Below are 14,516 nucleotides of genomic sequence, written 5' to 3' on the forward strand. Positions count from 1 at the left end.
GTATGTAGATTGCCAACTGGGAGCAAATGTGATCCTGGTCAGCCAGGCAGCAGAAGGCAGGAGATTGCTCCCTGCCCCCAGGAGTTGCCTGCTGCTGGGCGGACTCTGCCACCAAAGCCTGGGCAAAGATAATGTCCCCTTGTCCCAGCAGTGGTGAATTCCCAGCCCTGACTCTGCAATTGCTTGGAGATTCTTATCTGATAAATGACTACTGCTCAATCCTTTACCTGATCAGTCTTTCCATGAATCTGATATTTCTACTCATTTCAGGCATTCTAATATTTTTCCCATTTTTCTAATATCTAGTGACACACAATTCTTCTCTCAGCTAGGAAGGAAGACTTGCTGCCTTTAATATCATATATGTTCATATTCCTCTCTAGATTCCTGTGTTCTGTTTTTAATATGCTCCTTCTTTATAACCCTGAGTCAGTAAAATGAAGAAGGTAAAACACTATTCAAATGTAATACTAGCACAAACCAACATACACTATTTTTGGCCTTTCACTTTTACAGAGTGATAATATACAAATTTGGGGAATATTTTCTGAGTTACTTTTATAGTTGTATCAGTGTTCAAATCTGGTTGTGATGCTCTGCATATATCAGTCATTTTGTTTGCTGTGGTTTGATTTACATTTATGTGTTTTTAGTTTGGAAGTCAAGCAAAGAACTACAGCACACTAAATTTTCAAATAAGTCCAGCTAAATCTTATCACTAGCTTCCAAACAATCACTTGAACACTATACATTACTTTGTGCATAAGTGTTTGCTTGAGCTTCTAAAGTCAGATTTAGATGCCTAATTAGTGCTCAAGTTTGTCAGTCAGCCTCTTATGTTAAGTGTGCTATTTGTACTTGGTTTGATTGTTGTTGAGGGAATATTGTTGTTCTTTTTTATTATTGATGATACCATAGTGCTCCCAGGTTGGGAGCACTATCGTCCTAGGCACTACACATAAAACATATGCGAGGTACTTTATGTGTAGGAAAGGTATTTCCTATACTGTTAAGGGTAAAGCATAATTCCCTGCTTAAGACATCTGGTTTTAATCATGTGTTGCAGCGACACAATTAACAAAAGTAAAGATAAATTAATAAAACATGGGGTTTGCTAACTGGGGTCTGACTGTTCAAGCTCTCATCCTTTTAGTTCCTGTCTAATATATTCAAGAGATATCAGAGCTGCTACCTAGCCAGCATTTTTTAAAGTCTCTCTAAAGGAATTTATCAGTTCTCATTGACCTGATATAGTCTTAGTGTATCTCCACCAGTGAGCATTTGTGCTTCCATTTTCAATTAAATGAAGCACTGTTTCATAGCTAATTTAATTATTCCAATACTCTTGGATTAGAAATCTGATTTGATGGCCTTTAATATTAATAACCTCAGCAGCATCACACCTTGCTATTTTGAAAAATCAGGAATGTATTACCTGACAGTTTATCTGAGAGGCTTCTTGGTATGAGGGCACAATTCTGTGACTGCACAAAGTACTCTGCACATTTGCTTGCAAGGCTGTGATTTAGGTCTTGCTCTCAACCGTATTTCCCAGATGTGATACTGTTAACCAACACCACTTCTGGAGGGCTGGGTTTGTTTATTGTTCACACTGACTAAACCCCTCTATTGTACTCCTCCTAAATCTTGTGTGGTTTAAAATGCATCAATTTTAGATGTTCATGTTTTATTGCTTTGGGTCCTGTGTCTTAATGTTACTATAATTATTTTTGAGGCTCCTATGGATCTATTTTGTTTTGAAACTGCTGCCTCCAGCTAATAATATTCATGCTCAGTATATACACTGTTGCAGATTAGCAATACTCCAAGCTATCTGTACATCCCTATAAAACCTGGCTCTCTCTTGGTGTTGCACAATTGCCTAATATTAATTTTGCAGGGCAGAATTCAGACACAATAGAGCAATTATTGATTGTTATACTCTGTCTGGTTTGTTACATTGTGGTTTTGTTGTGCCTGATGTTTGAGTTCATAAAGTTGAAGTAGTTTTTGACCCTGTGCTTTTCTCCGAAGCTCACTTTAATCACACTGAGAAATGAGATCCTCAGATAAAAAGTGCTATGGTAGTATTTAATTAACTCACAACTGTCCTTAAGACTTTTTCTAACTTACGGTTCGTGGTTTTAAAGCTGACTAAGCTATACGTGTAAGTTTCATTATGGCTTAGATGATCATTGTTGGTTCTTTATCTGTGGTTCTTCCTCTCATTTGTCTGAAGCATTCACAGGTGTATTAAGGGATTTCTGAATCCAGCCAATGTGAACATTTTGTTGTTTTATCGGCAGAGAACTTGTTTAAGCCTGCTATTAAACTTTGCAGACAAATGCTTATATACTGAATCATTTGTTTTACTAAGGATCTGGCTTCTATCAACCAATAATTGTTCAGGTGAATACAGGTAGGTGAAACACTGTAGCGGTGTTTCACTAGTCTCAAAGATATGCCCTTTATAGCATATATTTTATTGCCCTTTGTGCTTAGAAAAAGTCTTGCAGAAGGAAAATCTGTGACTGAATAACAGAAGGAAAAGAGCTTCTTAAAAGCAATTGCCTCTGCTTTCTGTACTAATAATATAGATAGAAAATGTTCATTGCAAATGAGAATTACTTGTAACCTCTGAGTCTTTCAGTCTCTTGGAAAGGAAACCCTAGCGTGACAAATAATTTACAGCCTCTGCATAGATATGTTCTGACACTAGGGCCTTATTGTGAATCTAAGCCTACATGTGATGTACTGATTCAGTATATATATGACTCCTTGCTTTTTATGAGGTGTCAGTTTGAGTGTTTGTTTGCATCACTACTTGCATTAAGTTTCACTGCTCCTTTCAGAATTCTTTTACTGCTGTAGTCTATCAAGTTACCTTTGTCCTTGGCACTGAACTAAGCCACAAAGAATCATTATTGTATCATGTGAGTGAATTCAAAATCCTTGCTTAGCTTTCAGATCATTTTTTAATATTTTAGAAAAGTACTCATGCTCCCCTCTCGGCTATGTAGTGGGTAGCAGAGAACATAAAAAAAGCATAAAAGACACTTGCGGTATGTGCAGACATTGCACTCAGATTGATCTAACTACGGTTAGGTCAACCTAAGTGTGAAACTGTACACAAGTTCGAGGAGGTTAGATCAGGCGAAAGATGGCTAACTTGGTTAGAATGGATAGCTTAGATCAGGCAAAAAATGTAAAACTTAGTTCACTAACATGTAGATCTTACACTTAGATCACCTAGGAAGTGAACTATATAGAGCAGGCTAACCCTGCCCAATTTAACACAAAAATGTGTAGACCTGGATGGACAAGCCCCCCCTGCCCCCAGACCAACTATAAGCAGCACGATTGTAGATTGAATCCAAGGAACATCTGTACATGGCCTAAGAGAAGAAAGGGGTCCTTTGCATCATGTTATGACTACACTTCTCTGTGGAGATCCACATAACTAAGGCTCCATGAGCTTCGAGGGCATTTTAAAAGTAAGGAGGAAAAGGCACCAAGGAGCATGTGTTGGACACATTGTGTAGAAGAAATTTGTTTGATGGAACTATCTGTAACCCCTCTCTGTGTTTGCAATTCCTGGGAAGTGGAGGCCAAAGGAAAACACAACAACGCCCCTAATAGGACTGTTTACTACAACGAAAAACACCTGGGTGGCCAGAGGTATATGTTAAAGAGACTTCTGGGATTTGTATGTTTTTTACCACAGACTTCCAAGCACGTATATTGGATTTAACAGCCAGGCTTTCTTCAGGTGCCAGTGAGATTTTGTAGGAAGATAGCATATCACTGGATGTGTTCATCCAAGTGTGAAATCACTTGGAACCATCTAAAATTTACCATATGTTTGTACAATGTCTCCATGATACTTTTCATGCTGAGCTCTGCTTAGGGCACAATAAAATATTAATTGTACAAACATGCTTAAAATATTCCACTGATAGCTCAGAAGCTGCCCGGGGTTAGAAAGATGTACAGAAAAAAGGTGAAGGGTTGTGACTGGGTGCAGAGGGCTTTTTTCACACCTTTTGAAATGTACACAGCTCATGTGAAAACACTTCTACACTAGATTTAGTTTGCAGTCAGTGGTGCAAAACTAGTCAAGAAGTGTTGAATTATGACCCATAAATTCATGTGTTATCAGAAGCATAACTAATAGCACATAAGCTTTCCCAATGGTCTATGGATGACGAAGAAAATAAAAGCCTACTTAACTGAGTAAAACCTGTCAAAGGGGTAGAGAAGTAGAACAGTAGATTCATCACTAATTCATCTATGCAGACTTGTGTTTAAATTCTGTGTTCAGAGAAAATTAACTTGATTCCATGCTAGGGCATTTAACCACATAACAGAACAATCATAAAGTGTGCCATTGAGTTAGCGAAACTTGACTAGAAGTCAGTTCTGCAGCCCTTAATTGCAAGAGTAGTCCCACTGGAGTAAATAGGATACTCAAGGTTGCAGCAACAAGCCCAGTGTCTCTGATCAGAAATGTTGTACATGAGCAGAACAGTTTGCTCCCTAACACCTTCCTAGAATTGACGTACCTATAGCTAATGATATTTAAATGCTGTTATTAATCATGTTCATTATTGTGGGAATTATCATTTGAAAAATATTTGATGCAAGGCAATTTAAAAAAAGAAAACAAATGGGTATGGTAGACTAGAAAGTTTGGTTTATACATATTAACAGTCCAACAAGTGAAGCTAGAAAAGGTCACTTAAAGCACCTTGAATGCACACGACATATTATTCATACTTTAGGTGATTATGCTGTTCATTTCAAGGCAGCCATTTATTTCCTTATCTCCTGGAGAAAAATGCCTTGTTGCTTTGGAGAAGGAAACATGGGTAGAAATCTGTTCCCCTCTTATTAATACATGGCTCCTTGTCCTAATTAATCATGGTGCCTTATTTAGGGTAGGGATGGGTTTCTATCTACCCTTGCAGCTACAGCAGCTGAGGCTACCACCTGTTAACTAATTTCAAGCACCACTTAATTAGCCTGAATAGCTGTTACCTTCAGTTTTGTCTAAAAGGGGCAGTAACAGTAACAAATGTCAAAAGGAAACACAAGAGATCTAAAATGGGAAAATGCTGAAGTACAGGGGAGGGATGGACTATTAAGGGATTTCTTACACCTTATGCTGTGAGCTAGGCAAAAGTTGATCAGTGTTAGTGCTAGCTTGGTACTTGGAGCAGTCACACCCTTAGTCTAGAAACCTTCTCTGACTGTCCCTCACCTGCACAGCTGTGACTTGCCACTATAAGCCTGGTTAGCAGGGGCAGGACTGGGATCTGTAGTTGTGAGTTGCGATTAGAGGGCTGGTGAGCCAGGACAGGCTTCTATCACTGCTTTATGGGTGGATTTGTAAGAGATCTTGGGATACTGGAGGACTTCAACTTGGGCAGCACATTGGTGGGGGGTGGACACACCTTCATGGAACAAGAGCTGAGTAGTGTGAATCAGGGATAATCCTGCTCTGAAGCAAATCATAGAATCATTCAAAATTGGGGTTGGAAGGGATCAAGTCCAACCCCCCTGCTCCAAGCAGGACCATCTCCAACTATATCATTCCAGCCAGGGTTTTGTCAAGCTGGGCCTTAAAGACCTCCAAGGATGAAGATTCCACCACCTTTCTAGATAACCTATTCCAGTGCTTCACCGCTCTGCTAGTGAGAAAGTTTTTCCTAATATCCAGCCTAAACCTCCCTTGCTGCAACTTGAAACAATTGCTCCTTGTCCTGTCATCTGTCACCAGTGACAACAGCCAGCTCCATCCTTTTTGGAAGTAGTTAAAGCTTGCTATCAAATCCCCTCTCAGTCTTCTCTTCTGCAGACTAAATAAACGCAGTTCCCTCAGCCTCTCCTCAGAAGTCATGTGTCCCAAACCATTTTTGTTTCCTTCTGCTGGGCTATCTCCAATTTGTCCACATTGTTTCTGTAGTGGAGGGCCCAAAAGTGGACACGTTACTCCAGATGTGGCCTCACCAGTGCAGAATAGAGCAGAATAATTACTTCCTTTGATCTGCTGTGAACATTCCTACTAATAGCAGCTCAGTGTGCTGGTAGCCTTCTTGGCAAAAAAGGTACACTGCTGACCTATATTCACCTTATTGTTCATTGTAAACCCCAGGTCCTTCTTCTGCAGAGCTGCTGCTTAGCCAGACAGTACCCCAGGCTGTAACATGGGATTATTCCATCCTAAGTACAGGATTTTGCAGTTGTCCTTATTGAACCTCATGAGATTTCTTTTGGTCCACTCCTCCAGTTTCTCTAGGTCTCTCTGAATCCTAGCCCAACCCTCCAGCATATCTACTACAACCCCAAGCTTGGCGTCATCCACTAACTTGCTGAGGGTGCAGTCCATTTCACCTTCTAGATCATTAATGAAGATATTGAACAAAAGCGGTCCCAAGACTGACCCCTGGGACACTCCACTTGATACCAGCTGCCAACTACACATTGAGCCATTGATTACTTTCCATTAAGCCTGACATTCCAGACAGCTTTCCATACACCTTACAGTCCATTCATCGAACCCAAACTTCCTCAGCTTGCTTGCAAGTGATGCAACTTTAAGCTGCTTAAAATCACTTCAAGGTGTTAATATGTAGACTATCCAAGATCTAAATGCTCCAGGAGCGGCCCAAAATTATTGTATAACAAGGTCCTAAGAGAAGCAGTAAGACTATTCAGCGGTGACAGTTAAATAGGTTAGGAAATGCCAGGGAGTATTCTGGTAATTAATTCAAATGAAAATAATGTCTGCTTGACATCAACTCCTATAATTAAATCTTTGTATCTGAATAGTAGCTGTTTAGTTAAATATTTATTTGGTACCCCTTTATGCCAACTACTTGCAAGCAAAACCTGTACTTTATCATTGGAGATCATACAGTGCAGAACTTGTTTCAAAAAGAATTGTTACTATGGTGTGCAGAATGAGTGTCTGGGAATTATATGATGACGATATTATTATCTACTGGAAAAATGACTATCTGAAAATCGTTCTTTTTTAAAGTTTATGTAATATGTATTTTAAAATAAAAGGTGTGTGCACTCCCAGGTCTTCCTGTGAGTGTGTGTAGCAACTGAAGGTTTTCCTACAGGAGTTTTGTTCCATAGCATGGGGCTCATTACAGCTCACCTTGGGAAAATGGCAAGATGGCCTACTGATGACAGTTAGCCATCATATTTGTATTTCAATGCAGATGTAAAAGGATAATTTCTTGATAATGTGGGGCACATCTACACAAGACGCTTACTGCAGAGTTGCTTAAAGAGCTGCGCAGCAAACATCTTGACTTCTACACGTTTTTTGCAGGAAATTAATAAATTCTGCAGCAAGTTAGTACTTGTACACATAAGTATTATCCTGCTGCAGAGTTTTTTGCTGCACAGTAGCAGATGTGTAGACACTGGAGGGGCTGCCTGAAGCACAAGAGTATTTCAGTGCAGGAGCTACCTGCCAGCTAGGCCCACACTGGAGCACCCTTGTGTCCCAGCCAGGCCCTCCACAGCTTGCCACTGGAACCACACACTACATGCCCCCATCACTTCACTGTATGTCCGGGTGTCTCACCTCCCACTAAACTCCCCCAGTCACAGGCTCCCCCACTATTTTGTGCTACTCAAGTGCCCTAGGCTTAGGGGACCATATGGTACAATTTAAAATCTCAGATGCTGCTGCTGCAGACAGACACGGGGGCGGGGCAGGGCACCACTGGTACTACTATTCAGGCAGCTAAGTAGTCAATGGTCCATTAATGACCCATTATTTTCTTCACAGGTGTTAATAAGAGTATTTTTCATTGTCATTCCACTAATCAAGCTAACCTATTAGGGTAATTTTGCTGTCTGCTGGGGCTTCCTCTTTCACAGCTCATGCCGCTCTGCCTCCCTTCCCTATACCCAATACCTGGGATGCTTGTCTTAGTTTTCACCAGCCAACTAGGACTGGCCTTCAAAATCTGGGACTGTCCCTGCCAGTCAGATACATATGGTCACTCTACCTAGGCTGCAAGCTCCCTTAGCCCCAGCACTCTGGACTGTAAGCCCCAACCCCAGAGACTTCAGATGCTTTGCAGCTGGAAGAGCAGCTGGGAAGGAGCCCAGGGTCACAATTTTAACCCATTATGGACCACATCTGGCCCATGGACTACCAGCTGGACAGCTTTGTTTGAAATCCAAATATTCAATTAATATAAATTAACATAGTTCATGATTTTCACTGTTGAAGAAATCTGGTCTGAGGCATTTACAACATTTAACAAACCAGCTTTTCTCAGCTGAAACATGCCATTTGTATCTGTTCAGTGACTATTCTGGACCTTATTTAAATATGCACCTGCATGCACACATACACATGCACATATACACCTACACATTTCTTAGAAAACCAGTGCTAAATTGCTAGGCCAGCTGTGTTCTAGGTATTGTTAAAAGGAAGACTTAATGATTTATTTCTGTTTCAGTAGTTAGTGTCCAAAGTCTTAGATTAGGGCTATATTGTGTGAACAAACCCAACATAACAGATAGTGCTACCCTAATCCACAGGTTTTTAGTGTGTCCACTTGCATTGCAGACTTCCCTGAACATAGCCAATATTCAGTGGATCTAAATTGTTGTAATTCCACATGAAGTCTCTGGAGCTGTGACAGTTTACAGGAGCCAAGGACCTTCTTGAATATGTTGTTAAAAAGTTATATCAACTTTTATTAAAGGCCTGACAAAATATAATTGTATCTCTTGAAGCAATTGAACCTTTTCTGTAAATCAATATTTAATACCATTTCAATCCATAGTAGGAATAATATCTGTATGAGCCTACCATACACAACATACTTCTCACTGTTACAGATATATCTATATATAATTTACTTAACTGAATCAATAGTTCTCATTTAAGTGCTGTACTTGTTTAAATCTATTTCTGCCAATACAAAAAGTGAAAGCATTGGGATGTGAAAGATCAAAATAAAGTAAAATTAAGTTGTAGGCTTCCTAGATTCAGAATTACAGGATTTTTTTAAAAACTTCATATTATGTTAACCCTTATGGTTCCAGTTAAAGTCTAGGAAAAGTCCACACTATTCCAGATTTGCACAAGTGTAGCTAAGACCTGCTTTTGATCATGTGTACAGCAAACCCGTGATACAATAAGCTACCATGTAACAGAAGCAAAGCTAAGTTTTAAGTTAATCTTAATATTAGGTAACATAACCTTAAAATTTTGAATTGAAAGAAAAAATATTTCGGTAATTCCTCATTTTAGATCTCTGCTTCAGTGTACTCAGAGCTTTCTTTCTGACATCTCTTCCCTGGATCTTCTAAACAGTGGGAGGGAATCAATGGGAATTGATCCAATTTGTAGAACACAATTCTAATATTGATAGTAATTTATATTAATTTGTTTTTGCGTAATCTTTCATTAATAGCCATCTTCAAAATATCAATCATAGCCATTACCTAGAAAATTTTGGCTGGATAGTGATAATAAAAAAAAATCAATCATAAATAAGTAAGTACTCAAAAGACACACTACAACTCAGATTCTAGAAGTAAAATGAAGCAATAGTTACTGAAATTCCAGTAGACATTTTTCATTACATAGAATTTATGCCCACTAATGATCTATGAAGTTTCTCTATTATTTTAAAAGAAAAAGTTAGTGTGGGGAGGTGCTTAATGGTACTCACCGTACAATTTAGAAAAGGAGAACGCATGGCATGAAAGGAGGTCGATGCATTTTGATAATTTTTACAGCATATAGCTAACAAAATATATCCACAGTGATCATAAAGTGAACTATTTTGTGATAATTTCAGCAGGATAACAAAGAAATTATTTGGAATAAATCTTGTTAGGCTGTACCAAGCTCGTAAAATTAGCATTTGCTGAAGTACATGTGAAAAATACTTGACTTATGGTAAATCAGAAGCTAAACAGCATACAGTTAATAAAATAATGTAACATATTACATTTTCTATTGCTAAAAGATTTTAAGGAATGGCTGTCACAAAACAACCTGGGTGAATTCCTGGTCCCTCTGAATTCAGTATAAAACATTTTACAAGCTGAGTGAAGCCTGGATTTCACTCAGCATATGAGAGATTACTTTTTCTATATATAATAAACTGTAACTGTGTACCATGAAATAAAATCTTATATGAAATGGCAACATTTACATTGTGTTATCTCTGAGTCATTTACAATACAGTATTTTAGGGACATCTCAAATAAAATGTTTGATAGCATTTAATGGTTCCTGAGACAAAGCAGCGGAACAAAGCTGTCCTCTCCTATGGGTTTTTTTTCTGGGGATGGAGGGAGTATTGGGGCTAAGAATAGCCCCTGTTCCTGGGGGGGAGATAGTTGTCCCATCCCCCTAAGTCTCCCCGCACACCCCACTAGCCCCCCTGATCCCGCTAAATCCTCTTGGACCCAACCAGCCTTTTCAATCTCCGAATGGACTTTGCCTGCTCTCCCTGATCCCCCTGAACCATGCCCCCAAGCCTGCTTGCCCCTTTGATTCCTCCAATTTTCCCCATAGCTAGCATCCCCATCCCAAATTACCTTAGATTGGGTGGGCATTTTTAACTCCATCTGACCTCCCTCTAAACTGCCCAAATGTCTGTACCTTTTGTATAAAATACTGAAATACTCATTAAGCCAGAACTTAAAGGTGTGAGTGAATCTATAAGCCAATGGTTAGGACACTCACCAGCGAGAGGGTATTGTGTTTTATTCCTGATTTTAATAAGACAGGTTTAAAACCAGGTCTCCTCCACTGGTATCCTAACTACTGAGGTACAGGGTGCATCTACATCACCTCCTCCCTTTTGTGAATGCCATCTAAATCCCAAAAATGATTAGTCAACCCAAATGCATTTACCAGATGCAAACCAAAATCATTAATAAGTATGGGTCATTCCATGAGGTATTCCCTGAAATGCCATGAAGTATTCCATGAAAATAAAGCTTAATAAAATAAAATGCCCAACCCTACAGGCAGCAAAAAATATAGGTAAGTGCAAGGGAATGTGTCCTTCCCAACTATTTGAACAGTTAGATACTGTAAAATTGGAGTGTTGGTTCAGTATCTGTCACAGCCGAAGTATGAAGCAATTTTATTAAAACCAGTGGAAGTTCTTTCAGCAATTCTCAATATGACTGAATTTCAATGGGTTGCCTGAATAAAGTGAATATGCTTTACCCTGTGACACAGGATGAAATTCATGCTCCTTCAGGGGAGCTCATACAGGACAATGAGACCATCTGTATGGCCTACATTACAAGCCCTCTGCTCTGTGGCATAAATTTCATTGATCTGAATTCAACAGGATTGGGAAGTGAACTTCATTGACTGTCAGTGAATGCAGTCATAGTATCATAGTACTTAGGGTTGGAAGGGACCTAAACAGATCATCAGGTCTGACCCCCTGCCCCAGGAAGGAACAGGTGCTGGGGTCATATCACCCCCACCAAATAGCTACCCAGCCTCCTCTTGAAGACCCCCATGATAGGAGAGAGTACCACCTCACTTGGGAGCCCATTCCAGTCCTTCAACAGGGACCATGCAGAATCTCTGTTTTTATGTAGGTTGAAATACTATATTCTTCATGATTGAGTTAAAAAAACAAAACAAAATGAACCAAAAAACCCACCTAGTGTTTCTCAACAAATAAAATGATAAATCATGTCTTGGATTATAAATTGCAATGGCCTTATCATTAAAAACAACCCATTTTCTTTTTTGCCAATATTACTAAAAGTCTCCAATATCACTAAAAGTGAAGAATAAAGAAAGACAGAGATTGACCTTTTCAGATTTAAAAGAGCAATGAAATGCCCTAAATAATTACTGCTTGATTTTTGAAGGGGCTGCAGTCACCTCCCATTGGCTTCTCTCAGTGGGAAACAGTTTTGGAAGTTGAGTTCTTTCACTTGGGTGCCTCACACAAGTTTGAAAAACATAGCTTATGCTAAAATTATATAAATAAAAAATATATCTTGAGTATGTATATATCTGGAATTTCTTACAGATATTGTTCCCATTTTTTATAGTTGCAAATGCAGTAGGACAGTTTAGAATGGAAAAAAGTGGTTTAATTATGTATTTTCATATAGCAATGTGTGTTAAATTGAAACATACCTCAAGTGTGGTTTAGCAAGACACTGATTTCTTTACTTGATAAAAAGAATCCTAGAGTAAATTTTATGAGCTTTAGTTAAAGTATCCCCACCACCATTTTTCAGTGCAGGGATTCTGATACATATGATACTCCAGGCGTTTTAATTAAAGTGGCTCTCTAACAGCTGCTCTAATTAAATCACACCCCTCTTCCCACCTCCCAAAACACGTGCATAAACACCAGTAAAGTCTGCCTCTTAATTCACTAAAAGTCTGGCCAGTCAAAACCTGCATGCAAATAAAAATGAACAATCTGTAGAGGAAGAATGTTGATCCACTCACTACACTGCCATTTTCAGAGCATATTTTAAGAAGGTACATTGATCATTACTGAGTTAGGAAAGATGAATTGTTGAATAATAAATGCATATATTTCACCTTCTGCATCTGCCCTTAGTACTACAGCATATCTTTTTAATATGTCCACAACAAACATGTAAAAAGACACTATCATTTTTAATTGACTATATTTAAATGTATGTACCCATGTATAATATATGTATAGTTTCTGGTGCAGTATCCTAACTAATTTGTCTTTAATATTTTTTAATAATGACTTAAAGGGACATGGGCTTCTTGATTCAGTTCTTCAAAATGGGATTTTCAAGAAGAAAGAAGTAACTTTTATTTGTGTGTTGTGTATCTGTCTATTTAAAAGTAATAGAAATTAGATGCATTGACAAAATCACTGATACCTTTGTGATTTAGTTGTCTATGATATTTTTTGCAAGTTCAACAAAATTATTCAATAAAAATAGGATTTTTAATGCCACTGTGTCCATCTTGTACAAAGAAACATTAACATCTAGCAAATAAAGTAGTCCAGCAACTGTGCTTAGGGTAAGATATGTCTTTCTTATGCAAGTTCTTTAAAATGTTTAATGAATTAGCCATCAACATGTACTTACGGTTCAAAATAGAAGAGAAAACAAGGTCAACATATCTTCTCATGTGCAAACGTTCCTAAAATCATGTTAGCTGGTTGTATTGTATGTGTTTGTCTTCCACCAGCATATTCAGTATTTTTCATTTCCTATTTGTTACTTGTCTAAAGAGAATAAAATAAAGAAGGTTAAACATATATGCAGTTTAACACCCTGTCTTGTATAGCTATATATAGAGGTGTAGCAACATTGATTAAGTAGAGAATTCCTTTGTGCACTGCCAAACTATATGCTGTGTTGTTTTGTTGTCAGACCTTGTGTGATTCTTTATTCCTTAAACTGTTCTGACTCATTATTATGAGTCTTCACCTTGTTTTGGAACTATTTTAAATTAGCAATTTATCTCACCAAGTATTAAAACACATGATGTCTCTGAGTAGCTATTTTTACCATGACATTGAAACGGAGTGTTTCTTTGCGATCTTTCAGTTCAGGAAATTTATCTCTTTCTTACGATGATAAACTGTTGCCTTTTCATAGATGAGTCCTAGCCCTTTCCCTGCCCCCTCCTTTTGAGTAGGTATACTATTCCAGCCCTGCCCCCGCCCCTATTTGACAAGACACTGTTTCCCCCCCCACCCCTTCCCCACAAAGAGGTGAAGTCCCCTGAGTCTGTAATTGCCAGGAGATGAAGCGATGATGGGGAGTGATCACAGTCAATAGCTTTGATTAACAATAAGGTAGAAAATTAGCAATGCTAGCATTCAACTACCCTGCCTTCTCTTCTCCATATGCTCACCACAGTCTGTGCTGGCTGTTCGCAGAGTGTAGACAGAGCACTTCACAAGCTGTGAAGTAAGAGTAAAGGTGCAGTAAAAGAATTGAAGTAGGGGAATAAAGACACAAAACAGGGAATTTAGGAACTATAAGCAATGTTACTGAAGCTGTTACAGTGGTTATCACAACCCAGGCTGTGGAAGGATGAAGCATGCTGTGTGCTGTCACTGTGTGTCTTTCTGTCATATGTGGATTTACTTGTGTCTGGGCATGTTTTGATCGAAATGGCAACTACTGTTACTACTGTGACCCCATCAGCAGCTCTGGTGTTGTTTCCGACAGACTCTGATGACCTAGAGAGGGGGAACGACAGCGGGACACCACTTCCCACCTCTGATAATGATGACAATTCGCTGGGCTACACAGGTAGAGTGCATCTTTCCAAAGTATTCATACTTGCATATTGCTCTCACCTTCTACCAACATCTGTCATTGCCACCTGTACACAATTCTTTAACCATCTCTGCTACCTGGCTATCTTCATCATCGTAATAGAACTTTTAATGTCCTTGTCACAGTCTGGAAATATTGTTCAGCCTGCTGAAATTCACAAGATGACTGCCTTTACTTCTATTTTTCCA

The 14,516-nt window shown here is 38.8% G+C and overlaps 1 protein-coding gene and 1 long non-coding RNA gene across 2 annotated transcripts in view; one reads left to right on the forward strand and one right to left on the reverse strand.

The window, feature by feature from the left end:
* Positions 1-14,516, forward strand: part of ROBO1 (roundabout guidance receptor 1) — a 796,429-nt gene that overhangs the window by 237,050 nt on the left and 544,863 nt on the right. The window contains exon 2 of the mRNA XM_090059747.1: positions 14,218-14,301. Coding sequence (XP_089915873.1) covers positions 14,218-14,301 — 84 coding nt within the window. The remainder of the gene's footprint in view (positions 1-14,217; positions 14,302-14,516) is intronic.
* Positions 1-14,516, reverse strand: part of LOC149874316 (uncharacterized) — an 86,091-nt gene that overhangs the window by 11,574 nt on the left and 60,001 nt on the right. Inside the window, exon 4 of the long non-coding RNA XR_016443793.1 lies at positions 13,123-13,262. This is a non-coding gene — a long non-coding RNA (uncharacterized LOC149874316). The remainder of the gene's footprint in view (positions 1-13,122; positions 13,263-14,516) is intronic.

This window comes from Crocodylus siamensis, chromosome 1 (genome assembly GCF_052110815.1).
Source record: "Crocodylus siamensis isolate JL-2025a chromosome 1, ASM5211081v1, whole genome shotgun sequence".
In the NCBI taxonomy this organism is placed as follows: domain Eukaryota; kingdom Metazoa; phylum Chordata; order Crocodylia; family Crocodylidae; genus Crocodylus; species Crocodylus siamensis.